Source organism: Ceratotherium simum, chromosome 16 (genome assembly GCF_057802395.1).
Source record: "Ceratotherium simum simum isolate JZ-2026a chromosome 16, ASM5780239v1, whole genome shotgun sequence".
Classification (NCBI taxonomy): domain Eukaryota; kingdom Metazoa; phylum Chordata; class Mammalia; order Perissodactyla; family Rhinocerotidae; genus Ceratotherium; species Ceratotherium simum.
Genome location: NC_141915.1, coordinates 62309291 through 62336056, shown reverse-complemented (window position 1 = coordinate 62336056; position 26766 = coordinate 62309291). Strand labels below are relative to the sequence as shown.

Sequence of the window (26766 nt, the reverse complement as noted above, 5' to 3'; positions counted from 1 at the left end):
GCTGTGCAGTGCAACAGGCTGGCAAAATGTGTTAGACACCGTATAATGAGGAAAGGTTTATACACTGGGAAGGAAGAACAAGTTCGAATGTGTATATATCCTCACACAGGGCAAATGGCATCCCTTAAGCTGTGCTGTGCGCAATCTGCATAATGATATTTGGTGCCTCTGCCTAAAAGGAAAGGCAAAACTGTAACTCTTTCAGAAAAAAATCTAAAAGAAAGGTATGGAAGGATGTATTAAACAAGACACAAAAGCTTTAGCCATAAGCTACACTAAACTCATTAAAATGAGTTTTAGGCAGCGTGCTGCAATACCAAAAGTTAAACGAAAACATGTTGGACCACAGTGTGTGTGGCAGGGTGAAGGGCGCCCAACAGAGGCTCCATGGCTGCTTCACAGGGCAGTCAACTGATGACATAACCCAGCACTGACTGTGTACCAGTGGCTTCCCCAAACACTTGTGAAGTGTGCTGCTCATGGACTTCTCACAAGGAGCCATTCTCGTTTAAGAAATGAGGAAACCGAGGGGTCAGCCCTGTGGCGTAGTGGTTAAGTCCAGCATACTTCCCTCCAGTGGCCCAGGTTCTTGGGTTCAGATCCCGGCCTGACCTACACCATTAGTCAAGCCATGCTGTGGTGACGACTCACATACAAAATAGAGGAAGATGGGCACAGATGTTAGCTCAGGGCAAATCTTCCTCAGCAAAAAAAAAAGAAAAAAGAAATGGGGAAACAGAGGCCCAGGGAGGGCAGTTGCTTGCCCAAGGTCACCCAGCTGAGAAACAGTGGAGTCAGGATTCCACCTCAGGCAGATCTTCGACTCCCTCTAACCTCAGAGTCTGCAAAACCAAGCTCCTAACACTCCTCATGTCCTCTTAGGGATTCCAGACGCTAACCATGACAGAAAGGAGGTTCCCTCTGCCCCTGCCAACTTCCCCCGAGGGTGGTGGTTCTCAGGGGTACCTCGAGGGCCTGCATTAGTAGGAGCCCTTTTTGTCCTCAAGGTTTACACCTGTCCCGCGGGTGTCCGACCACCCACCTCACCTTCACACAGCCAGCAGGGTCCCTGCCTGGGGCCTGGGGGCCGTCTCTTTCCGAAGCCTCCTGCCTCACCAGCCTCACCAAGTCCTAACTGAGGTCTCCGTGGGCCTCGAGAGAGCAGGGGGGTGAGAGCATCCCAGGGAGTGACTACCCCTGCTCAGGCCTTTGAAAGGTGGCTGCCCCACCAACGCAGCCCCTCCTTCCAATCCACCAGTCCCATGTGCAGCTCCCTTCCTGCAGCCTCCGTCTCCCCTTGTCCGTCTCCTGCCTGCAGGCCTCCATCAGGTACTCGCAGAGAGCCTCTGACTCGGGCAAGGGTGGGGCTGGAGTCCAGGAGAGAGGACAGAGGGTGCTCCGCCCTCCTCCCAGGCTGGGCTAGCGCAGCTTACTCCCCAGCAGCCAGAACTAGCGTTGCTCCTGACTTTCATTTCAAGAGCGATCACACTGGCTCAAACTTTAATTCTTGTCCAAAGGCTCTCTCCTGGACAATGGAGGAGGGTTTCCAGTCCCCCAAACACCAGGCTTGAGGGCAGGAGCTGGGGCAGCTCTGGGCCATAGAGCCAGCGAGGCGCCGTCTAGGAGGAGGGGGAGGCTGGGTCTTGGCTGGAGTGACCAGCACAGAAACGCCTAGAGGCCCCTGAGAGCCCAGGCCTCGTCTCCGTCTTCTCCTCCTCCCCTCGGGTGGGCCTCTCGTGAGGTGTCACGAGAATGATGATCATGGCTATTGTCTGTGGCAGCCGAGAAAGAGACAGGGCAGAAGCAGGAACGTGGCCTGCGGGTGGCGTGGGAAGGACACAAGCTTCTATGGCCTGGTGGCCAGATATGGTGTGGGGCAGCGGGTGGGGCCAGGGCAGGGGATGGGCATGATGTGGGCGGGGCGAAAGGTGGGCGGGGCTTGGGTGGGGCTTAGACGGAGCCTTGGGGACCGCGCAAAGGTCTGACGTGAAACCCACATTAACTGGATTTTTTTCTGTGTCTCTGGTACTTTCTGCGACATCCATGAGGTTACAGTTTTGGTTAAAATAAATTTTCTTTCTGTGGCAGAAGAACAACTGGTACCTTGGCTGTGAATTCTTAGTGAGTCATCAGCAAATATACACCCAGTGTGAAACTGCTCAGCTGTTAGTTTCTATTTACTTCTTGTCAGCAGGGGAGAGAAACAGAAGAGTTAATTGGTGTATGCGAATGCCTGCCTTTGCGGAAAATATGTTCAATCCCTTTTTAGTTCCTCAGCCTATTTTTATTTGAACATCAGGGAAAGAAACTTAAGAAATGCTTTTCCATAGTCAAATAGGATAAAAATTTCACACTAGGTAAAGAGATTCCTTGCATATCACCCACATACCTTCTCTCCTCCACCTTCATAGTCAGGGCCCCCCCCCAAATGGTGCTGTAGCCCAGAGACCACACTGCACAATGCCACACAGAAACCAACTGCAGTGCAAACTGGGGAATAAGCCCTATGCTCCGGAAACAAAACCTCAAACAGTTAAATATAGTTACTATACAACCCAGCAATTCCACTCCTACTTATATACCCCAAAAAGATAAAAACATACATCCGCACAGAAACTTGTAAACAAACGTTTACAGCAACTCTATCCACAATAGCCAAAAAATGTAAACAACCCAAATGTCCATCCACAAATGCATGGATAAAAAAAATGTGGTCTATCCATACAATACAGTGTTACTCAGTTTTAAAAAGGAAGGAAATTCTGACACATGGTTACAACATGGATGAACACTGAAGACATGCGAAGTGAAATAATCCAGTTACAAAAGAATAAATACTGTACAATTCCACTTATATGAGGTTCCTCGAGTAGTCAAATTTATAGACAGAAAGTAGAAGGGTGTTTAGTAGGGGCTGTAGTAGGGTTTAGGAAGAGGGGAGCATGGGGAGTAATTGTTTAATGGGGACACAGTTTCAGCTTGGGGAAGATGAAAAAGTTCTGGTGATGGATGGCGGTGATGGTTGCACAACAATGTGCATGTGTTTAATCTCTCTGAACTGTACACTAAAAAACAGGTAAATTGTATGTTGTCAAACTGAATAAAGGAAACCTCTTTTAAAATGGAGTCGGGAGACCAGAAGGGGGAGCTCTCACACTCTACCACTGGTGGTTAAGTGCAGACCCCAACCGGAAGAAGGGTACGTTGCATTTTCCAACAGGAAGAAGCCCACTTTACTATCCCAGCAGGAGGGAGGAAGACTTTCTCCTTGCCGAGCAACAAGCCTAGCCAATGGGAAGTTGCTGCAGCTCAGCCAATGAGGAGCCGTCACAACCCCAGATTGCTGCCCTCCTCCAATGGACTTTTGCTTATTCCTACCCGTCTCAACTCCCTCGTGTTTCTCTGTCAAGTAATGATTCCTCTCCTTTGTTTGCCCGACTTGCCTGTGGCTTTGCCATAGCTTGCATGTCCCGAGTTGCAATTCTTTGCCATTTCTGAATAAACTCATTTTGCTGGTAAAATAACTGGCTGTTTTATTTTTAAAGTCAACAATGTTATGTATATTTTAAGACAACTTAAAAATGAAAACAGAACAAAACTGGGGCTGCGCTGCTGTGCTGACCAGCTCCAGCGATGGAAGCTGCAGGCAGGACCTCTGGCCATCATGGTTCCTCTGAGTCCCCATTTCCTCGGTGTCAGCAGCAATGACAACCCCCACCTCTCAGGGTTGCTGTGAAGTTCAAGTGAGCGAACCACAGATGCCCTGAGACTCTCTCACTGTCCATCGACCACAGGCCTGGACCACTCTAGATCCTCGCTGCCTAGTCTGGACAACCCAACCCCTCTCTGCTCCATGCATGGCCACGGGAAGACCTTCCTTCCCTCTCCCCTGGGGTACCATCCAATGTCACTAGCCTGGCGGAAACTGAGAACAGTCACAATTCACCAGGAGGTGCCTGTGGGAGCCGCCAGGGTGGAGGCTGACATCCAGAACACGACCTGTTCTCATCTCAAGGCGAGGATTGCCACGTGGAAATGAAATCTCTCTAAACTAGTGGTCCCCAACTACGTGTGATGGGGAGGGTTCTTCCATCCCCGTCCCAGGGACATATCGCAATTCTGGAGACATTTTCAGTGGTTACAACTGGGAGGAGGGGTGCACTGGGATCTCATGGATAGGGGTCAGGGATACTGCTCAGCATCTGGCAATGCATGGTACAGCCCCACCACAGAGAACGATCTGGCCCCCAGGGTCAAGAGTGCAGAGGTTCAGACACATTGCTCTAGACCCCAAGACCATCCAAGGGCCTCAGGAAAGGCTGGCTGGGGGGTCAGTAGGCACCCACTTCCCAGTCTAGGCTTTCTGGTGGGCAGAGCTCCACACTCCAAAACTCATTCCTGCTCTGAGTGGGCCCAGAGCCCCTCACCACCTTGCGCCTGCTGTGGACTGAATGTTTGTGTCCCCCCAAAATCTATATATTGAAACCCTAACTCCCAATGTGATGATACTTGGAGATGGGGCCTTTGGGAGGCAATTAGGGTTAGATGAGGTCATGAGGGTGGGGTCCCCATGATGGGATTAGTGTCCTTTCAGATTTATGGAGTGGAGGGAGTGTCCCACCATGGAATCAGCCCCCAGGCCAGGGGCTCTGGTGGTGGAAACCTTTCTTATTTGGCTTGTGAAACAAACATCTCTGGTGGAGACACATCTAGGCACTGTTTGGTGGGTCTTATGCTTATCCCAAGGCAGGAAGATGGAAATTCATGTGTGGATATAATCCTCTTCTTAGGTGGTTTTTTTTTTTTTTTTGGTGAGGAAGCTTGGCCATGAGCTAACATCTATGCCCATCTTCCTGTATTTTGTATATGGGATGCCTCCACAGCATGGCTTGATGAGTGGTGAGGAGGTCTGTGCCCGGGATCCAAAACTGTGAGCCCTGGGCCAACAAAGCAGAGCACGCGAACTTAACCACTATGCCACCAGGCCAGCCGCTTTAGGTGGTTATTTTTATTTGGACCTTCAGGTGGCAGTTGTCACGTTCTAGCTGAGCTGAGCCAGCTTGGAGGTGACTACTGCCAAAAGATCCTGAGACTGAGGATGGTGGGCACGGGAGAAGAGCAGGCACAGTCTCCCCACCACAGTCCTCTCCATCTCACAGCTGGGAACACTGAAGGTGGGCTGAGGGCTTCCTGACCCCTACACTACAGTGAAGCTGGACACGCTGGGTGAGGCGTCCAGCAGAAGGAGGTATCCTGCCTTACCTAGGTATTTGTCAAGTGGCTCACAGCTGATTGGGACCTGAAACTGATCTAAAGATGGGAAGAGAAATTCCCCTGAGTTTTTTGGGTTCTTTTGTGAGAGTGAGAATGGGGACAAAATGCCACCTCCCTCGTATTTTTCCACAGTGTCCAGTTTCCATTCTCCTATCTTCCTCTGTCTGCTTTTTTTATAGAGGCTTCACCAGCACCTAAGCCAACTAATCAATCAATCAACAATAGGTGTTGTAAACTAAACTAGCTTTCCAAAGTAAACACGTCCAAACCAGTGCGAATGAGGAAGATAAAAATCTTAACTTCAACAATCGCTTTTGTGAGGCCAGCCCCATGCCTTAGCTGTTAAGTGCGTGCCTCCACTGCTGGCGGCCTGGGTTCAGATCCCAGGCGCACACCGACGCACCGCTTCTCTGGCCATGCTGAGGCCACGTCCCACATACAGCAACTAGAAGGCTGTGCAACTATGACATACAACTATCTACTGGGGCTTTGGGGGAAAAAAATAAAAGAACAAAACAAAAAAACAATCACTTTTGTAATTCTTATATTCTCCCTCCTCTGTCCCAAACCCCCAGCGAAGTGGGGTTTAAAGCAGTTCCCTGCACACGGCGCAGTGGGCCTTCTCCCGTACTGGGGGGAGCGGATGAAGCGGGAGAGGCCGAAGCCGCTGTCCTGCCGCCTGACCGCCGCTGTCCTGCCGCCTGACCACCACGCCCCCAGGCTGGCGTCTCTGGAGAGTGAGCGCTACGACGCCAGCGCGCGCCCCTCACTGCTGCCTGGATGCCGCGCGCGCACGGACGCACCCTCGGTCAGACCCGGAGCGCAGAAGGCTGGCCAGCCCCACGCCACCGCTCCCTGGAGAGGGAGAGAAGCCCACCGTGTCTTCTCCCCCTCGCCCGCACAGACTCGCGCCTGGACGCACACACAGGCACCCGCAAACGTACGCAGGCGCACGCGCACGCAGAGGCACACAGATGCACACACAGGCACACAGGCGCACGCGGGAGTGTAAACACTCAACCCCGCCCCCTGTTGGCCCCGCTCCTCATTGGCTGCGGGGGCAGCGTCCCCGCCCCCTGCCTCCTCTGGTCCCGCCCTACCTAGTCTCTGGGCCTCCATTGGCTGTGGCTGTAGCCTCACCGTCCTCGGCCCCGCCCCCTGCCCCGAGTCCCATCCACTATTGGCGGCGGCAGCCATATCCTGGAGAGGAGCGGGTGGGCGTCGCCCTGGAGGCGGAGACGAAAGCTAGATGGACGGGTAGTCCAGCCAATGAGCGTGCCCAGCCGCCCCAGCAACTGCGGTCCGCCAATGGCGGGGCGGGGCGGAGCTGCGCGCTGTCAGGCTGCAAGCGGCTGTCGCGGGCGGCGGGGTCCGCGGGGCCCTGGGTGCCCGGCCGTCCGCTCTACGCGTCTGCGGGCCGGTCATGGGCGCGGGCGGCGCGATGAGCGCCCTGGGCAGCCCGGTGCGCGCCTACGACTTCCTGCTCAAGTTCCTGCTGGTGGGCGACAGCGACGTGGGCAAGGGCGAGATCCTGGCGAGCCTGCAGGACGGCGCGGTCGAGTTCCCTTACGGTCACCCGGCGGGTGAGCGCGGGCCAGGCCGGGCCTGGGAGGGGACGCGGGGCCCGGGAGGAGAGGGGCGCGGGGCTTGGGGCCGGCCAGTCTCCGTCTGGATCGGCCCGCGCTACGTGGGCGGCCCCGGCTGCGCCCCGGTTCCGCGCGTGGGGGACCAGGCGGCCCGTGGCGGCCCGGGCGGGCGCACGCGCGCGTCTCCCTCCCCTCGCCGTGGTCTGCGCGCCGGCGGGAGCGAGCGGCTGGGCAGGGCGCCGAGGTCCTCCCACCTTGGGGTGACTGCGAGGCAGAGGAGAGCGTGGGGTGTGTTGGGGGGCGGGGTCGCGGGGCGGTTCCGGTGACTCCGCAGGGAGGACTGGACGCATGGGGGGTGCAGAGCGGGCGCAGGCGCCGGGGTGGTAGTTCTTCGCGTGGGTCGGATGGAAGAGGGGGAGAGAAGACGCAAGAGGACTAGTCCGGAGGCTTCTCCAGGGTTCCTGGCGTGTCCGAGCGGTTCCTCGCCCCGGTGGACAGGCCTAGCAGGGCTGGAACCCAGGTGACCCTCGAGGGTCCGTCCTGGGGCGGAGGCAGGGAAACACCTACGGCAGGTGCAGGAGAGTGGCTTCCAGGTCGAGGGGAGGCCAGAGCGTCCAGAGCTCGGGGGCAGCGGGCAGTGGGGTGGGGGTGGGGGTGTCCCTGTAGTTTGAGGTTTGAGAGCCGCAGCCCCCGAGAGGGGGGACCCTACGAGGGAAAGAAGGGCAGGGGGAGAGGAGAGAAAAGTGCCGTGGGCAGAAACCCGGGTCAGCAGGCTGGAGGAGACTCAGGTGGGTGTCTGGCACACACACACGCACCCCTATACCTGTCTTTACCCACCACAGGCTGCTTTGATGGTGCACATTGAATGACTGTGGAAGGGAACCTGTGTCCTGTCGTCTCAGAGGCATGAACCACATTTCCAACGCAGACCCTGCGGTTCTGACTCTGGCCTCTCTGTCTCCTGGGCTTGGAGTCTGGGTCCCCGGGGAGCAGAGGAGGGCAGCCCAGGGAGTGGAGTCTTGATGTTCAAGGCAGCCTAGGTGTGCTCCCTGCTTTGCCCAGGCAGGGTAGGACTGAGAAGACAGTGGAAGTGGGGAGAGAGTTGGGGAGAGTTTGAGACGATGGGCATGAGCTGATGATAAGGACTCGGACTCATCCTCCAACTGTAATGTATATAAGTGTCGCTTGGGGGTCTTCAGAAAATGCAGATTCGGATTCTAGAGCTGTGTTGTCTAAGATGACACCATTACCCACATATGGCTTTTTAAATTTGAAGTAGTTAAAATGAAATAAAATTAAAAGTTCCTGTTAGCCACATTTCAAGTGCTCAGCAGCCGCATGTGGCCAGTGACTGCCCTATTGGACCGCACAGATGTGGCAGAGTTCTGCTGGACAGCGCAGCTCTGGTGTTTAAGCTCTGGGAGAGCAGGGGGCCTTTGTTCCTCCACAGCTGGGTCCTCAGGGCTCAGTGAATGGATGGGCTGCAGCAGAGCGGAGGTAATCAAACATTCGACAAATAAAGCAAGGTGATTTTTTTAAGCATGGTGCTTTTAAAACTCTGTGTTTGGGGGAACAGGCTATGGAATGTTTTGAGTTCTATAGCAGGTGAGTGATTTGGGGAAGACAGGAGGAATGTAGACAAAATGTAAAACTTCTTTGTGGTTGATTTGAACAAAGGCTTGGGTATGCTTCTGTTGCATTACTTTCATCTTGTTATATGCTGAACTGAGCATATGCTTTTAGAAAGCATATGAACTGCTTTCTAAAAACAACTAGTTAATGCTTTCTTCTAAAGTTTTATACTTTTTTTTTTTAAAGATTTTATTTATTTTATTTTTTCCCCCCAAAGCCCCAGTGGATAGTTGTATGTCGTAGCTGCACATCCTTCTAGTTGCTGTATGCGGGACTCGGCCTCAGGATGAACGGAGAAGTGGTGCCTCGATGCGCTCCCGGGATCCGAACCCGGGCCACCAGCATCGCAGCGCGCGCACTTAACCACCAAGCCACAGGGCCGGCCCTAAAGTTTTATACTTAACAGAGGGAGGATTTAAGCTAAAAAGACACTTTCCACAAAAGGTTTTGTTGTCAACTTGGCTTGAGACACTGTAGAAGAGAACTGATATCATAGATGTGCCCCTTAGGGGTTTTTGGTTTACTAAAAGATTCTTCTAGGATTAGGAAAAGAGATTATGAAAAACTGTAAGAAGTTGGAATCATTATCTTATTATTTTTTTTTAAAAAGACACATTTAACTTTGAAACAGTATCCATGCTTCTGGAATTGAAAGGTGAGGGCATTTTCAGCTTCACATTTCCATTCCCCTCCACTCACCACCTGAGTTTTGAGCTTGTGTTATTTTTATATTGCCCAGGTTTATAACATGCACTTCTATTGTAGCTACAGTGCCTACAAGAGCTCAGTATTAATTCAACATTTAAGTGGACTTAGGGCTCACCATGGGTCCTTTTCCATTGCTGTGTCTGAGTTCTTTATTTTGCTGTCCCTCTAATTAGCAAGATTTCATTTTCAGTCCTTTTTTCAAGAAGGGCATGAGTATTTCCTGAGCATTTTCATGTATGACAATGTCTGCTCATTGTCTTTATTTTTGAACGGTATCTTGGCTGGGTATAATATTCTTAGATTATATTTTCTTTCCCTCAACACTTTATTTTTTGGTTTTTTTTTTCTCCCCAAAGCCCCATTGCATGGTTGTATACTCTAGCTGTAGGTCCGTCTAGTTCTTCCATGTGAGCCACCGCCACAGCATGGCAACTGACAGGTGGTGTGGTTCCACAACCAGGAACCAAACCCAGGCTGCTGAAGCAGTGAGTGACAATCTTTAACCACTAGACCATCAGGGCTGGCCCTCCCTCAACACTTTGTAACTATCGTTCACTACCGCCTTCGCTGTGGTGAAGCCTGAGGTCAGCTGATTTTTTTTCCCTCGTATGGGTGATTTGTCTTTTCTTCCTGAATTTCTGAAGAATTCCTTCCTTTTGCCTCAGTTCATTAGCCAGCCAGACCTTGTCTCAGAGTTGAATGCTTCCATTTGAACTTTTGGTACACTGTGTACTCTTTGAATTTGGATATTTCTTTTTTAATTTCAGGGAAATTTACTTTATGTCCTTAAAACATCTTCTGTTACATTTGTTGGTGTTTCTACTTCAGGGACACAAATTGTATTAGTCTTCTATTGCTACTGGGCAAATTGCCACAAATTTAGTGGCTTAAAACAACAAAAATTTGTTTTAAATAATAAACACTCACCAATATTTTTGTTTAATAAAACAAAAATTTTATTATTTTACAGTTCTGGGGGTCAGAAGTCAACGCAGTCTCACAGGCTAAAATCAAGGTGTCCGCAGGGCTGCTTTCCTTTCTAGAGGTGCTGGGGGTGCGTCTGCTTGCTAGCCTTTCCCAGCTTCTACAACCTGCCTGCATTCCTTGGCTCATGGCCCCTTCCTCCATCTTCAAAGCCAGCCATGGTGGGTCAAGTCTTTCTCTCTTTGCATCAATCTGATACTGACTCTCTGCCTCCCTCTTCCACTTTTTGTGTGTGTGTGTGTGAGGAAGATTAGCTCAGGGCTTGGGTTCGTTTTCTCTTTTTCCTTCCTTTTTGCTGAGGAAGGTTGGCCCTGGGCTAACATCTATGCCCATGTTCCTCTACTTTATATGGGATGCCGCCACAGCATGGCTTGACAAGCGGTGCGTCAGTCCACTCCTGGGATCCAAACCTGCAAACCCTGGCCACTGAAGCGGAGTGCACAAACTTAACCACTATGCCACTGGGCCGGCCCCTCCCTCTTCCGCTTTTAAGAATCCTTGTCATCTCATTGGGCTCATCTTGATAATCCAGGATAATCTCTGTATTTTAAGGTCACCTGATTAGCACACTTAATTCCATCTGCAACCTTAATTCCACTTTGCCCTGTAACCTAACGTATTCACAAATTCTGGGGATTAGGACGTGGATATGTTTGGTGGGCCATTATTCAGCCTACTAGGCTGATTATCCTAATGTTGAACTGTTTTTATCTGTCTTCCATATCCATTCTCTTCTCTCTAATTGCTTTGATCTTTCTGTCTTTCTCTTCTGAATTTCTGTGGTTATCTTAAGCCTTTCCTATTTGTTGGTAGTTTTTATTTTAGTAAACTGTTTTTGTCTGTTTCTAACTTATTTGTTCATTCAGTAATGATGTTTTGGTCTCCAATTTTTTCCTTGCTGTTACAATTTTCCCTTTTTTTCAATTTTTAAAAATTTCTTAAAAAATTCATTTCATTAAAAAAACTCTTCTTTTAACTCTTACTTTACCAACTTAATGTTTTTATTAAGTTGTTCTCTTGCATGAAGTGATTGGGATGAATTTCCTTCTGCTCCTTGCGTCATGTTTCCTTTTAGGTTGGGTTCGTTTTCTCTTTTTCCTTCCTTTTTAAACTTTTTATTGAAGTATGATATACCTATAGAAAAGTGTACATATTATAATTGCATAGCTCTATGAATTTTCCTAAACCTAACAGACCATGTAACCAGCACCCAGATTAAGAAACAGAACACTAACAGCCCCCTAGGGCTCCCAGTGCTCCTCCCATCACTACACACCCCCTTGGTGTAACCACTGCCCTGACTTGTAACAGCATAGGACAGTTTTGCCGTATTTATTCTGTGTAAAAGTGGAATCATACAGTAAGAGCTCTTTTGTGACTGCATCTCTTGCTCCCATCATGTGTGAGATTCTCCTGTGTTGTGTGGCTATGGGTTGTTTATTCTCATGGTGTATAATATCTCTGTGTGAATATGCTGTGATTTACTCATCCATCCTGCTGGGGATGGGCATTTCGATGGTTTCCCGTTTGTGACTATTATGATTAGTTCTGCTGTGAACATTCCTACCACATGTCTTTGGTATACATAGGATATGTTTTTGTTGGAATATAGCGAAACCTGGCAAGGCTGAGCATTAGATATGCACATGTTTAGCTTTAGTAGATACTCTGAAATATTTTCGAACTTACACTCTCACCAGCAAAGGATGGAGTTATGGCTGCTCATATCCTCACCAACACTTGTACTTGCTCTCTTTTGCATTCCAGCCATCCTGGAAAGCATGTAGTTGAATTGTCGTTTCTCTGATGACTAATGAGATGGAACATCTTTTCGTATGTTTATTTGATTTCCTCTTTTGTAAAGTGTCCAAGTCTTTTGTCCATTTTTTCTATTAGGTTGAATATTTTTGTTGATTCTGGCTCTGAGTGCCTTGTCAGAAATGTGTGTTGTGAAGATCCTCTCTATTGTGTTGCCTTTCGCTCTTTTGATTGTTTTTTTTTTTCCTGAGGAAGATTCACCCTGAGCTAACAGCTGTTGCCAATCCTCTTCTTTTTTTGCTGGAGGAAGATTCACCCTGAGCTAACATCTGTGCCCATCTTCCTCTACTTTGTATATGGGTCCCTGCCACAGCATGGCTGACGAGTGGTGTAGGTCTGCGCCAGGGATCCGAACCCTCGAGCCTGGGCCGCCACAGCAGAACGTGCCGAACTTAACCAGTACACCACCGGGCTGGCCCCTTGATAGTATTTTTATATGCACAGAAGCCCTTAATTTTAACATAATCCAATGTTTGATGGTTAGGAGTTGAGTCCTGTTTAACAAATCTTTGCCTGCTCCAAGATGATGAAGATGTTCTCCTCTCAAAGCTCTACTGTTCTACCTTTGACATTGGTGGCTGCTTTCCACCAATGAGGTATGAAGTAGGGGTCAAGACACATATTTTTCTAGTTGGATATCCATTTGGAGATAACCCCCCCTTTCCCTGCATTGCGCTGTGGCCTTTGTCACAGCCCGGGGACTGCAAAACTGGGTCTGTATCTGCGCCGTTGGTCAGTGTCTCCCCTGCGTGTGACCATGTGGGGAGGCTTTCTCTTTTGCTGGTGGGTCTGCCCTGGGCTTGCACTTTGTGAAGCTGTGTTTTCCCTGCGTCTTGCTTATGCTGAGGCAGCTCCACCTGGACATTTCCTTTGCTCTGCTATGGTCTGGTGAGGCCTGGCTTCTCCGTCCCGAACCTACAGTTGGAGGACAGGGGCGTTGGAGTCCAGACCCTGTCCTGCAACCTGAGTGCACGGGTAGGAGCAGGAGGGCGAGTGTGGGGCCGTGTGGACCCCTTGCTGAGGGCCCCACTGCCCCGGGGGGTGTCCTCCGTTCCCATAGGTGACGCCTCACACTTCTGGTCCTGCCAGGTCCCTGCTGGCCTTGCAGCCTCACTGCTGTGTGATGGGCTGTTGCCAGGTCAGCCTCTTCCCCCTCAGAAGTCCTGCTTTTCCCAGGCAGAAGTGGAAAGAAGGCCTCAACAGCCAGGCTCTGGGGGAAGAGGCAAAGTCAGGGCTATAGCTGGGCTCTGCCTCTCTGCTCACCCCTGAGTCTTGCGTCCCTCCCCTCGGCTCCAGCTGGCTATGCTCCCGGCACCAGGTCATTACTCTTTCCTTCTCTGATTGCTCACTTCCTACATTTTGCTCATTTCATTAGTGATGGGAGAGGGATGTGGATTAAACTGACACTAAATGCTACAATCTCTTGCCTCTCAATTTTTTCCCAGTATTAGACTCACTATTTTCCCTGACTACTTTCTCCTGGCTGTTTCTCCAGCTTCCTTTGCTCAGCAGAAAAATCCCATCTTTCTTTCTCTATTTTTGCTAAGAGCTAATAATAATAACTCCCACTTATTGAAGAGTGTAGAAGAATCGTCTCATGAGATAGGTTATTATCATTAGGCCCAGAGAGGGTGAGTAACTCCCTTAAGATCATATAGCGTGTGTGAGGGCTGCAGTGTGGACAGGGTGGCTGACTCTGGGCTGTGCTCTTGATCCCCACCTTCTGTAGCCCCCCTGGTTCAGAAACGGTTCAGAGAAGCAGCTTTTATTCCCTGTGAGGAGTGTCAACACTTCTTTCTTAAAGTGGCCCCTTGTCGAGGGTTTTCTCCTTTTGATTGGGCTTTGATGAACGTTCCACTGGGAGGTGTATGCACTCTCCCCCTGCCTTCTATGATGCAACAGACAGCAGTGGGTTTGCTGGTTTTACAGCTACTCCACCGGTTTCCCTTGGCAACCACTTTAAGATTTAAAACATGACTTATAAAATCATCACCTTCAAGTTTGAACTGAGAGTCAAATCATATTTATCCCACTTCTTTACGGTGTCACTCCTTACGGCGGAGATGGCCTTCTACTTCTTGACCTGCCACGGTACCATTTGTGAGCACACAGTAAATTTCTCTAAAGCGTTGGGTTTTTAAAATTACGTCATAAATGTTTCCATGTATTTGAAAATAATAAAACTGCAGATCAGATTTTCTCTTTAAAAGCCCTTAATTCAGCCCTGCTTCCCCTGTGTTCCGTGGGGTCTCCTGCCTGCAGTGGTGACTGCCCCTTTAGTCTGACCTTTAACCTCTGCAGCCCCCAACCCAGGGAAAAGCTGATTTCTGGTGATGGGCAGGGAAGGGCTCCGAAGCACAGCCCAGTTTCCTCCCAGATCAGCTCCCGGGGCTGGGGGCCCACCCACCGCCCTTGTGTCCTCTGTCACGGGCACCAGGCACCGCAGTGCCTGCAGAGTGGACGCAGCTGGGCCGCCGCAGCCTGGAACTTCTCCCTTGGTCCTGCCTGCCCAGCCCAGGAGCACAGGTTAACCGCGCCCAGCCGTTGAGGGTGAAGAGAAGCAGCTAGGCGCGTCGGGAATGGTGGGCCCATCACCCAGCATTCGCAGGCTGTGGACTCACTTCCCATTAAGAGGTTTTTTTGAAACTTTGAAACTTTCTTCCCAGGCTACTTCAGCTTAATTGGCTGCCAAGAATGAATTGTGTGTAAGCCAAAGCTGAGGGGAACTGCAGTGCCCAAGGGGCGTAGGTCTAAAATAGCAGAGATGTGGGTTTTCTCAGATCCACGGACAAAACAGTTTAAAAGCCAGTCGTGATATGAGATAGCAGCCCCCAGCGCTGTCTTCAGAGTTTACCTTCCTCGCAAGTGGGCTCATTCAGGCCTCCTTGGAGTCCCCCACTGGAAATTCTCCACTAGACCTGGACCGCCCTCCTCCTCTTCCTCTCCAGGAGCAAGGGTGCTTGTCCATCCACACGTGGCCGGGGAGCTCCAGCGTCTCCTGAAGCTGGTCCCACTGTCTGCACCGCACTGGCTTAAGATGCTGTCAGCATTTCGGTCAGCTGCTCAGCCCCTGCATGGCCTGCAGTGGTCAGAACGTTGCTGCCCAAGACACCTCACTTTGGGGTTCTTAAAGTGTGTCACCGCCCCTTGGTTTATAGACAGAGTCACCTCTTCAATTCCAGAGATACTGCTTGCCCTAACTTCTGTAAGGAACTGAAGTTTTTATCATCTGCTGTATCTATTCTCTGAACCACCTTCCTCTCGCTGCCAGTGTTCCTTTTCCATCTGTACACACTTGTGCCTGCAGTTTGGCCTGTTTCTCCTGGTTCATGAGAGCTTCTTTCATCTTGTCGGAGCGAGAACAGGGCTGCTGGGGCACTGGGGTTGGCGCTCAGGGGGTCTTGGAAAGACCAGCTGAGATTAGGCGCACACATGCTAAAGTTATAAGAGATTTTTCAGTTATAGATTTTTTTAGAGAAAACAGTGCTATCCTTTCAAATACTTTACACAATAATATATATATAATATAAATATATCTTATGTTTCTATATATTTTACACATATAGTATATACACATATATACACATATATATATGCATATGTGTGTATATATATACATAAATACATATACACATATGTAAGTGCTTTTATTTTTATTCCTCTTTGATTAAAGGCAAGAACTCTTTGATGAGATTTATCATCGAAGAAATGAGTTATTTCATTTGTTTAGTTCTGTTAATATGCAGAGAGTTTCGTTAAATGTGAAGCGACTTGTGTAGTTCTTTAGATGGTTCTATTTTTGTCACACATGCTTTGCCTCTCATGAACTTTATAATCATAATCAATCACATTTCTGAGACCTTAGCCTTGTGGTTTGTTTTCTTAAGTGGATTTGGCATTCCAGGTCTTAACCTCTTTTTAACATATTGTGAACTTTAGAATTCAGTATCTAGGCACCTATGGCATCCAGATGTGGGTCTTTTGTTCTTGGGGAACTTACAACGTGACCTGTGCTCTGAGACTCGGCTGGGTAGAGTGAGAGACTGACCCTTCCGGAACCGCAAGACGGGAGACATTCAGGGGCCCAGAGTCTTTTTTTTTTTTTTCTCCTTAAAGTTTGCCAATCTTCCTCTTTTTCTTGCTTTTTCCCCCCTCCCCAAAGCCCCAGTACATAGTTGTATATCCTAGTTATAGGCCCTTCTAGTTCTTCTTTGTAGGACGCCGCCTCAGCATGGCTTGATGCGTGGTGAGTAGGTCCGCGCCCAGGATCCGAACCAGCGAACCCCAGGCCACCGAAGCAGAACACGCAAACTTAACTGCTACGCTACCGGGCTGGCCCCTAGGGGCCCAGAGTCTTGAAGGTGCCTGCTCTGTGCGGTTAGTGCAATGCCCAGCAGGACAGGGAAGCCTGGGGGGGCAGGGTCATTGCGCAGCCGCTGATCACAGCAGGTCCTGGCCCTGGGACTCTGTGCCTGGCTTCTTCATCTGTCCACGGACACCTGAGTTTCCCATCTGAAACCACTGGCAGAACCGTGCAGGCCATCACACCCGATCCTGCTGTTTCCTCACTAAAAATGAACCTCAGGCTGTGTTTGGTTTGTGCAGGTTGAGTATTCCAACCTCTTACAGCTAATAATGAATAGATTACCCTCCCCCAAATATAACTCAGCCCATGAATTTGAATCATAGTATAACTTGTGACAGGACTGACATTTTGTTTGATTAAAAATAAAAGCAAAAACAAGTTTACAGAGGTGGAATTATAAATATGCATATTAAACTCTAGTTAACCCTAATACATAAGGCTAAAAGTTATTATCTTAATAGGAAAAATAAATTGATAAGTATGAAGAATATTAAATTCTCTTTAAATTAAGAAACTCCATCAGGAAGTAAAATCTGTTTCCTCTAATTGGAGTGGGCACGTTCCAGAAGGTAGACCACTGCTGCACACTTGTGGGTTTAAATAGTGTCACATTGGTTTGACGTGTGAGGGAGGCAAAAGCCAGCATCGTCATACCTGGGGATCAGTCGTGCGATGGGCTAGGAGCCTCCCCTTGGCCCCTGAGCTGCCATCTCTCTGAGCACTGGACGGAGGCGGGAAGTGGGGGTGGCCGGAGGTGGGGTGTTGAAATGGCTGTGGGATGGTGTATTCACTTCTTAGGGCTGCTATAACAAACTACCACAAACTGGGAGGCTTAGAACAACAGAAATTTATTCTCTCACAGTTCTGGATGCGAGAAGTCTGAAGTCAAGGTGTCAGCAGGGCCGCGCTCCCTCGGAAGACTCCAAGGGAGGATCCTTCCTTGAATCTTCCAGCTTCTGGTGGTTGCCATTGTGTGCCGTTTGTGTGTGAACAGGGGTGGGAGTTGACCTTGAGGCTCTGTCCCCTGAGTGGCAGAGAGCCCTCCGGCCCCAGCAGGTGACAGTTAATGGAAGGTGGGGGGCTGCTGGGAGTTGGCCCTTGCCATCCTGCTAGTGACGCAGGGACTCTATCCTGCAAACCATTCCCTCCCATGCTGTCTTGGGGTCATCACACTCGGCCCAAAGGATGAGCCCCTGGGTGTGGGGGACCTGGGAGAGACCCAGGCACTGGTGTGGGGTCTGGGGTCGCTGAGGCCTCGGTGAGAGAGGTCACCTCAGCCCTGCGAGCTCAGGGGCCAGGTAGTCATGACATTCCGCGGCCGAGCTCAGCCCATACCGAGGTGACGGCGTCAAGGTCGGTCCAGCTGAAGAGGAGCTGCCCTCTTCTCTTAGACTCAGGGAATGTGGTCACAGAGGAGTCCAGCCCTGTGACCGGCCTCACATGGGCCGTGAGGAGCAGGCTGAGCGTGAGCCAAGGAGGCAGCCCTGGGCTCTGGCCACTCTGTCCCCCACAGAGCCTCCTGGCCTCCCCCAGCCCCTTCCTAGAGGGAAGGCCACTCTTCCGCCTTCCACGGACTGGAGCCCCGACCAGCCATGGTGTTAGCAGCCCCACCCTCCGGGACATCTGCTGCTTCTGTGGCGTTCAGGGAGCCCAGCTCCGTCGTGTGTTCCAATTGTCCTGCGATGCCAACAGCTCAGCAGAGGCTGCCCTCACGCAGTGCAGTGGGGCCTGCGTGAGCCTTGAGCCTTCCCAGCCGCCCCCACTTGCTCTCGCTCTGTCTATAGTGACATACAGGTGACCAGGTGGTGCTGCCTGCAGATGTCCAGCCTCTCGCTCTCTCTGACGCTTAGCATCCTGAGACCACGATCATGTGAGATAAAATAACGTCCCTGGCATCTTTCAGGCTAATGGAGAAGGTGGCTCCCGAAGCTCAGGGCGGCTCCTCCTAAACTGTCTTCCGGAGCACGGACAAGGACCAGGTTTGCCATCCGGCGTTGGGATGGTCGCTCAGCTGGGCGTGATCACGACCAGCGACGAGAGCCTCTGCGTATGTGGCTGCAGTGAGGTCCTTGCCTTCCCCTGACACACGGCATGTGGTCTCGGCTGCTGCTGCTGCAGGAGAGATGCAAGCAGGTTGGATCTGCAAGGGCTCGGGGCTCCTTCTGAAGGCAGGAGTCACCTCAGTGCTTGACATCTGCAGCACAGGAGCGCTGCTAAAACTGAAACTCAGCTTCCCCAACAAGCGCTCTTGGTGGACTGACCACTAAGTGAGCGGAGCTTCCTGGACGGGAGGTGACAGAGGGCAGGAGCCACACTGCCCCACGGGACAGGCGGGCAGCCCCTGGCTGAGGGGGCTTTGTAGACTGGCTCTTGACTGTGCAGATGGGGTGCAGATATCATCAAAAACCATGCACTTTAAAATCAAAGATGCCATCCCCATTTTTCTAATGGAAGACGGCAATGCTTTCCTAGCAGTGTCGCCCAGATGGTGACAAAGTCGGGTGGGAGGGAGATGAGGAGGATGCCTGGTGGAAAGTCCCTCCTGGCCTGATGTGGCTGTGCCCTGTAGTGGCCTGAGGTGAGATTCCAGCAGTGCCCTGAGGTAAGGGTGACGCCAAGACCCAGGGGGGCAGCCCTGCGATTTGAAGGTGACCAGGATTCTCTGCAGTGTTGGGACTCTGAAAAGAGGGAGCCATTGTCTGGCCACGCCGGGATGATGGTTAGGAGAGGTTCTCCATTACTCCCCAGTTTTGCTCGTGGAGGGGTGATGTGCAGGGGTGCCAGGTCCCACCCATATCCAGCGGGTAGGGCTTGTCCTCACTGCGAGAATCACAGTGTTCCTGGACACAGCGGCTCCGCACAAAACACTGGCCACTCAGGGCCAAGGCAGCGTGACAGTGGTCCTGTCTCTGCCAGGGAGGACGTGGGAGAGTTCAGCCCCCAAAGTGCGGAGGGAGCATTCAGGGCAGCTGAGAGCAGGGAGCTGCGTGGATGAGCTGGGACAGCCAGGCCACGAGGAGACGAGAGGGAGGCACCTGGACCCTCCCCCCAACTGGGGTTACCTGGGTCCCACCACTTTGCTGTTTCAAAGAGAAAAACCAGGAAGGAGGAACATGCAGGGAACATACCTTCCTTTTCACAAAGGAGATGGGGCGGATTCTGCAGAGAGGGGGAATTGGTGCTAATTTCAGTAACTACTCTCTGTGTGGGATTCTCATATGACGGATGCACTTCAAATCCCCGTCTAAAATGTGACTTGCTTTTAGAACCACTTAGGGGGCCGGCCCTGTGGCTTAGCAGTTAAGTGCGCGCGCTCTGTTACTGGCGGCCCAGGTTCGGATCCCGGGCACGCACTGACACACCCCTTCTCCGGCCATGCTGTGGCGGCGTCCCACACACAGCAACTAGAAGGATGTGCAACTATGACATACAACTATCTCCTGGGGCTTTGGGGGAAAAAAATAAATAAATAACATTAGAACCACTTAGAAACTCGAGGGAGCCCCCCGGATGAGCTGGGCTTGGCTGTAGGCAAAGCTCAGTGCCTGTTCCGTGCCCCGAGGTCTCCCTGCTTGTCCCGTCCTGAGCTCCCTTATCCAGCCCTTCCCACCCCCTTCGGTTCTGCGAGGCAGCCCAACGTCTTCCAGCAAAGTGCCCTTCTGATCTGAAAAGCCTGGGAAGGACACGCGTATAGACATTTTTCTGTGGTGAAATTCACATAATAGAAAATTAACCATTTTAAAGTGAACACTTCAGTGGCATTTAGTACCTCCACAATCTTGTGCAACCATTCCCACCAGTTTCTGGTTCCAGATCATTTTCCTCACCGCCCCCAAAAGGAAACCCCGTACCCCTCTCCCCATCGCCCCTGACAACCACCAGTCTGCTTTCTGATATTTTAATTCAACATAAGACACATTTCTCAAAAGTCAGATACTCAAAGATGAATATGTTTCTATATGATATTTGACCAATATTTATACCATAAGAGAATCCTCTTCTGAGGCAGCACATACTTATGTCTGCTCACTCACTAAAATAGAATTAAGCAGGTGGTGGATGAATTGAAATAGATTACTAAATTATTTATTCATCATGTGGAGCTAAAAGTCGTGAACCGCTTGGCATTTGACGGTTCCTTTTTTTTTTTAGGAAGGCTAAAATCGTATCCCATCTTGTCTCTGTTATTCTGACTCACTCAATGAGCATTCCAGCACGCTTTGTTCTAGAAGCTTTTTTGTATTTTTATTTTATTTTGATGGACAGGCTTCCTGGTGAATTAGTTAAGCGCAGCGAACGTGAATTATACCTTTTGATCCTAACGCTGACACTACTGATGTCAAAAATGTTAGGTTCTCGTGAACCAAAATGTAAGGTGACAGATAACAGAGTTGGAGAAGGGGAAACACAATACGAAAAGAGCAAACACATAAATGGTAGAAAACATTGCAGAGAATAAAGTAGAATGGTTAGTTAAGTAAGTTTATAAAAAAGAGGTTCTTCTCTGTGACTTTGTAAGAGGTTCTCTCCACGTGACTTTGGACCCAGCTGTGAAGGGATGTGATTTGGCGATTTCTCTGTGGCAGGCTCAGCTGTGTTAGAGGGTTTATCTTCTAAACCCTAGAGGGACCCGGAGGTTTGGGGAAGAAAGGAGCTTTTGCTGAGCTGAGGCCACTGCTGGCGGTAGGCACACAGACTTCAGGTCGTCATGGCAAGTGTGTTCTGCCCAGCAGTACACTCCCCATTTACGGTAGAAGACACTGAGGCATGGAGAGTGAAGAAGTCACTGGTTGTCATGACTGGGATTTGATCCTCGGCATCACAGAGCTTCTCCCTGTGAGGCCTTCACAGTCCTATGTCAGGGACCTGTGGGGACCCAGTGGGTTTAATCCATCTCCGTTTCCACCACTCTCACCTGGCAAGAACAACCTATGTATCACATGGGGGCAGCGTTTTTTCAAGCTTTATCCCCTACCCCACTACCCCTCCCCTGTCCCAAAAATCTCAATTACAGGGATAAAGGGAGATGCCATCAATGGGAGTGGGTCGCACAGCTGTACAGATGGACAGGGAAGGTCGGGAGTCACTGCTCTAAAGGAAGCAGTGATGGAGACCACGTGGGTCTGAGCTCTTCCAAGGCAAACCCGGCTCCAGGAGAGTGCCTCGTGGTCCCAGGAGCCAGGAGGGGTCCACCAAGAAACAGGTTACTCAGCAGGGCTGTTCTAATGGGAACTTCAACCTGAAGAAGTCATGGAGTTCAGTTTTGGTCATGACGGTTAATAATTAAATCATCATTGTTGAGTTAGATTTTCTTTTAAGTACTTGTTTCTGTTGCTGAAATTCCGGGATGTGGAAGTCAGTGTGTACTTTGCTTGGGAAGATGTTAAAATGCATCTTTTGTCGCTTTTCCCAGGATTTATGTGTCAGACATTCTCTGTCCCTCTCTCCAGTCACTGTGCTTCATGGGTTTTCTATCAGACAGGACATTTTTGGTGCAAACAAAAAAAGTCAACTCAAAGCAGCTTGAGCAAAGAGGCATTTATGGCCTCATGTAACTGACAAGTTGAGCGATAGGCATAGTTTCAGGCATGGCTAGATCCTGGTGCCTGAGCCATTCAGTGTTCTCTCGCGATTGCTCTTTCTTCTCAAACCTGCTCCCTGCACACGCCTCTTCTCTGCTGCCGTCTGTATAGATTAATTCCCAGGTGTGTTCTTTCCCACCTAGTGAGGAAGCTGGCCGCCGGCAACTCCAAACTATATGATTGTTGCAAGTTATGATGCCAAAGTGGAGAAAGTGATAAAGAGACCCTCCCTCCCACCTGGTTAGCCAGTCACCCTCCAATGTTTTCAGGTCATTCGTTTTTATATTTTATCCATTGTTGAGAGTTGTTATCTATAGGCAGACTGATCCAATAGGAGCTGTGCAGCCATGACCAGAAGCAGGACCTGAAAAGGGAGCAATCCAAAAATAATAAAGATCTTGGAAATTAAAAATGTGATGGCAGAAATAAAAATCTCAAAGAAAGGATAAAAGATAACATTGAGACCATTTTCCAGAATATTGAGAAAAAGAGAGAGATGCAAAACAAGAGAAGATAAGAAAATTAGAGAATAGGTTTAGGAGGCCCAACATCTTATTAATAATACCTCAGAAAGAGGAAACAAGTAAATAATTCAAGAAAGTTTCCCAAAATTGAAAGATTTGCGTGAAAGAGCCTCTCATGTGGTCAGCACAACAGTGAAGATTCCCCATACCAAAGCATGAAATTGCAGGGTGTCAAGGGCTAGAGAAGAGCCTCCGTGCCTTACAAGAGGAAAGACCAGATGGCATTCAAAGGATCAAGAATGAGTTTGAGATTGCTGGGAAGATGGCAGCATAGGAGGATTCTGAAGTCACCTCCTCCCATGGACACAACAAATTTACTACTACCCTTGGCACAATTACCCCTGAGAGAGAACCTAGATAAAAAGAACCCCACCACAAGGGACAGTGCTGAATGAGGTAGAAGAGGCAGAAATACCTTTCTGGAGAGGAAGAAGCCATGTTCTAGCCATGGCGCTTCATGGCTGGGAGGAAACTTAAGGTACAAAGCCTTCCCTGGAGGAGTGGGGGGTCTGAGTAGGAGAGCTTTGCCACAACAAGCAGATTTTGGACTCAGCACAACCGAGACAAGTGTCATAATACCTGGCTTTGCTGGCTATAACAACAATGGGGAATACCCCCAGAAAAGCTATCAGACATAAGGGAAAGAAAAGCCTGCTCTTAAAGGGCCCACACACAAATTCACCTGTTTAGGAAAGAAACCTAAAATCACCAGAAAGAAAGATGCACAGTCCTTTGGTGAAAGAGACTCACCTGATAGGTTCTGGGTGCATCTCAATGAGAGGTGAGACCTCTCCAGGGACTGAGACATTGGCGGCAGCCATTATTGTGACCTGGTGCAGGCGTGCTGACACAGACACTAGCAGACGCCATTGGAGTTCTTCCCCTGGCCTGTTAGTGCATGGGTCTGCCCCACACACTAGAGAACCAATTTAATCCTGCTCAACCAGGGCAGGCAACCTGCCCTAGGGACTGGCCCCACCCAACAGCAAGCCCTCAGGCAATTTGTGGGCCCCCATAGGCGGGGTGTGTGGGACCTCTGTAGTGGGATGAGTGGGTCCACCTCTGAGGGGCAGGGCATGCATGAGGGGTGGGGCCTGCATTGGCAGAGTGTGTGGGGCCTCTGCAGCAGGGTGAGTGGGTCTGCTTCAGTGGGTGGGGCGTGCTCGTGGAGCAGGACTGCATTGATGGGGTGTGTGGGCCTGTGGATGGTGGGGCTTGTCAGCTGCAGCAGACTTGTGCTTCTCAAACAGCCACATAGGGGATCTACCCCACCTTCCAAAACCTGAAACAGTTGTGTGCTGCCACACCTGGGGCCAGACTCACGCAGCTGTACTCCTGAGAAAGCTGACAACAGCCTTGCGAGCCTGAGGCCTACAGCAATTGTGAGCCCCTGAGCCTGGCAACCAGCCACGCTGGGGGCCTACTCACTTAACAGCAAAACTGCAGCAGGAATGTGCTATTAGACTTTGCAGTCAACTGTGCTGGGGCTCACTCCGCCCAATAAAGTGACTGAAGGGACTGTAGCAGCCACATGCAGCTGAGCATTACAACCAGCCGGCCAGGGGGACAGCCTAGCCTCCCTGGGCACCTACAGCAAGAACAACACTGCCACAACAGAAGGACACACATAGCCCACACAGGGGACACTCCTGGAACATTTGGATTTGGTGACAAGAGGGAAGCACATTGCTGGCCCTCATAAGGCATCTCTTACATAAGGCCACCTCTCCAAGATTGGGAGACATAGCTGACCTACCTAATACATAGATATAAGCACAGAGAAAGAGGCCAAATGAGGAGACAAAAAGGAATATGTTCCAAATAAGGGAACAGGACAAATCCTCAGAAAACGAACTTAACACAACAGAGATAAACAATCTACCTGATAAAAAGTACAAACTAATAGTCATAAGGATGCTCACTGATCTTGGGAGAAGAATAGATGAACACAGTGAAAACTTCAACAAAGAACTGGAAAATATAAAAAAGAACCAGTTAGAACTGAAGAATAAATAATGGAAATGAAAAATTCACTAGAAGGAATCAATGGCAGAGTAGATGATACAGAAGAATGGATCAGCGAACTGGATGAAAGTCTAGGGGAAATCAGCCAACCTGAACAGAAAAAAGAAAGAAGAATTAAAAAGAATGAGGGCAGTCTAAGGGACCTCTGGGACAACATCAAGCACACTGACATCCATGTCATAGGTGTCCCAGAAGGAGAAGAGTGAGACAAAGGGGCAGAGAATCTATTTGAAGAAATAATAGCTGAAAACTTCCCTAACCTAAGGAATGAAACAGACATCCAGGTACAGGAAGCACAGAAACAAGATGAACCCAAAGAGGCCCACACCAAGACACATTATAATTAAAATGTCAAGAATTAAAGATAAGGAGAGCTGATAAAGATAAAGATCAAAAAAGCTGCAAGAGAAAGACAACAAGTTACATACAAAGGAAACCCCATAAGGCTATCAGCAGACTTCTCAGCAGAAACCTTATAAGCTAGAAGGGAGTGGCGTGATATATTTAAAGTGTTGAAAAGAGAAAGCCTACGGCCAAGAACACTCTACCCGGCAAGGTTATCATTCAGAATGGAAGGAGAGAGAAAGAGTTTTCCAGACAAGTAAAAAGTAAAGGAGTTTATCACCAATAAACCAGCCTTACATGACATGTTAAAGGAACTTATTTAAGAGGAAAAGAAAAGACCACAAATAGGAATAAGAAAATTATCAAAAAAGTAAAATAAAATCACAAATATACAGTAAAGGTAGGAGATCAACCACCTATGAAGTTAATATTAAAGTCAAAAGACAAAAGTACTAAAATTATCTATTTCCATGCTAGGAGGTTAACAGATACACACAGACACACACACACACACACACACACAAGAGGTTAAATATGATTTCAAAAACATAAAAGGTGGGAGGATGGGAGTAAAAGACTAGAGCTTTTAGCAAGAGGTCAAACTTAAGAGAGCATCAATTTAATATAGATTGCTATTTACATAGGTTATTATAGATGAACCTCATAGTAATCACAAACCAGAAACCTATAATAAGGACACAAAAAATCAGGAGAAAGGAACCCAAACATAATACTAAAGAAAGCCATCTAACCACAAGGGAAGAGAGCAAGAGAAGAGGAAAGAAACAGAGAAGAACGACTAAAACACCCAGAAAAAAATAATGAAATGGCAATAAGTACATACTTATCTATAGCTACTTTAAATGTCAATGGACTAAATGCTCCAATCAAAAGACATAGGGTGGAGGCTGGCCCAGTGGCATAGTGGTTGAGTTCACGTGCTCTGCTATGGTGGCCCGGGGTTCACAGGTTCGGATCCCAGGTGTGGACCTACACACTGCTCATCAAGCCATGCTGTGGCGGCATCCCACATGCAAAGTAGAGGATGACTGCCACAGATGTTAGCTCTGGGCCAATCTTCCTCACACACACAAAAAAAGTTTAAAAAAAGACATAGGGTGGCCGATTGGATAAAAAAACAAGACCCATATATATGCTGCATACAAGAGACACACTTCAGACCTAAAGACACTCACAAACGAAAAGTGAAGGGATGGAAAAAGATACTCCATGAAAATGGCAATGAAAAGAAAGCTGGGGTAGCAATACTCCTATCAGCCAAACAGACTTTAAAACAAAAACTGTAACAAAAGACAAAGAAGGGCACTACATAATGATCAAGGGAACAATCAGGAACAAGAGGGTATAACACTCGTAAATATCTATGCACCCAACGTAGGAGCACCTAAATATATAAAGCAATTATTAACATACATAAAAGGAGAACTAGACAGTAACACAATAATAGTAGGGGACTTTAACACTCCATTTACACCGATGGATAGATCATCCAAACAGAAGATCAATACAGAAAAATTGGCCTTAAATGACACACTAGAACAGACGGACTTAGTAGATCTATACAGAACATTCCATCCAAAAAGCGAAGAATACACATTCTTTTCAAATTCACATGGAACATTCTCCAGGGTTGATCACATATTAGGCCACAAAACAAGTCTCCATAAATTTAAGAAGATTGAAATAATACCAAGCCTCTTTTCTAACCACAAAGGTATGAAACTAGAAATAAACTATAGGAAGAAAACCAGAAAAGCCACACATATGTGGAGATTAAACAAAATGCTACTGAACAACGATTGGGTCAAAGAAAAAATCAAAGGAGAAATCAAAAAATACCTGGAGACAAAGGAAAATGAAAATGCAACATGCCAGAATTTATGGGATACAGCAAAAGCGGT

The 26766-nt window shown here is 49.1% G+C and overlaps 1 protein-coding gene across 1 annotated transcript in view; it reads left to right on the top strand.

Annotated features, from left to right (window-relative positions):
- Positions 1–6673: 6673 nt before the first annotated feature.
- The window catches only part of RAB40B (RAB40B, member RAS oncogene family), a 34941-nt gene continuing 14848 nt past the window's right edge, over positions 6674–26766 (top strand). The window contains exon 1 of the mRNA XM_004432893.3: positions 6674–6857. Within this exon, the coding sequence (XP_004432950.1) occupies positions 6698–6857 (160 nt within the window). The 5' untranslated portion in view covers positions 6674–6697. The remainder of the gene's footprint in view (positions 6858–26766) is intronic.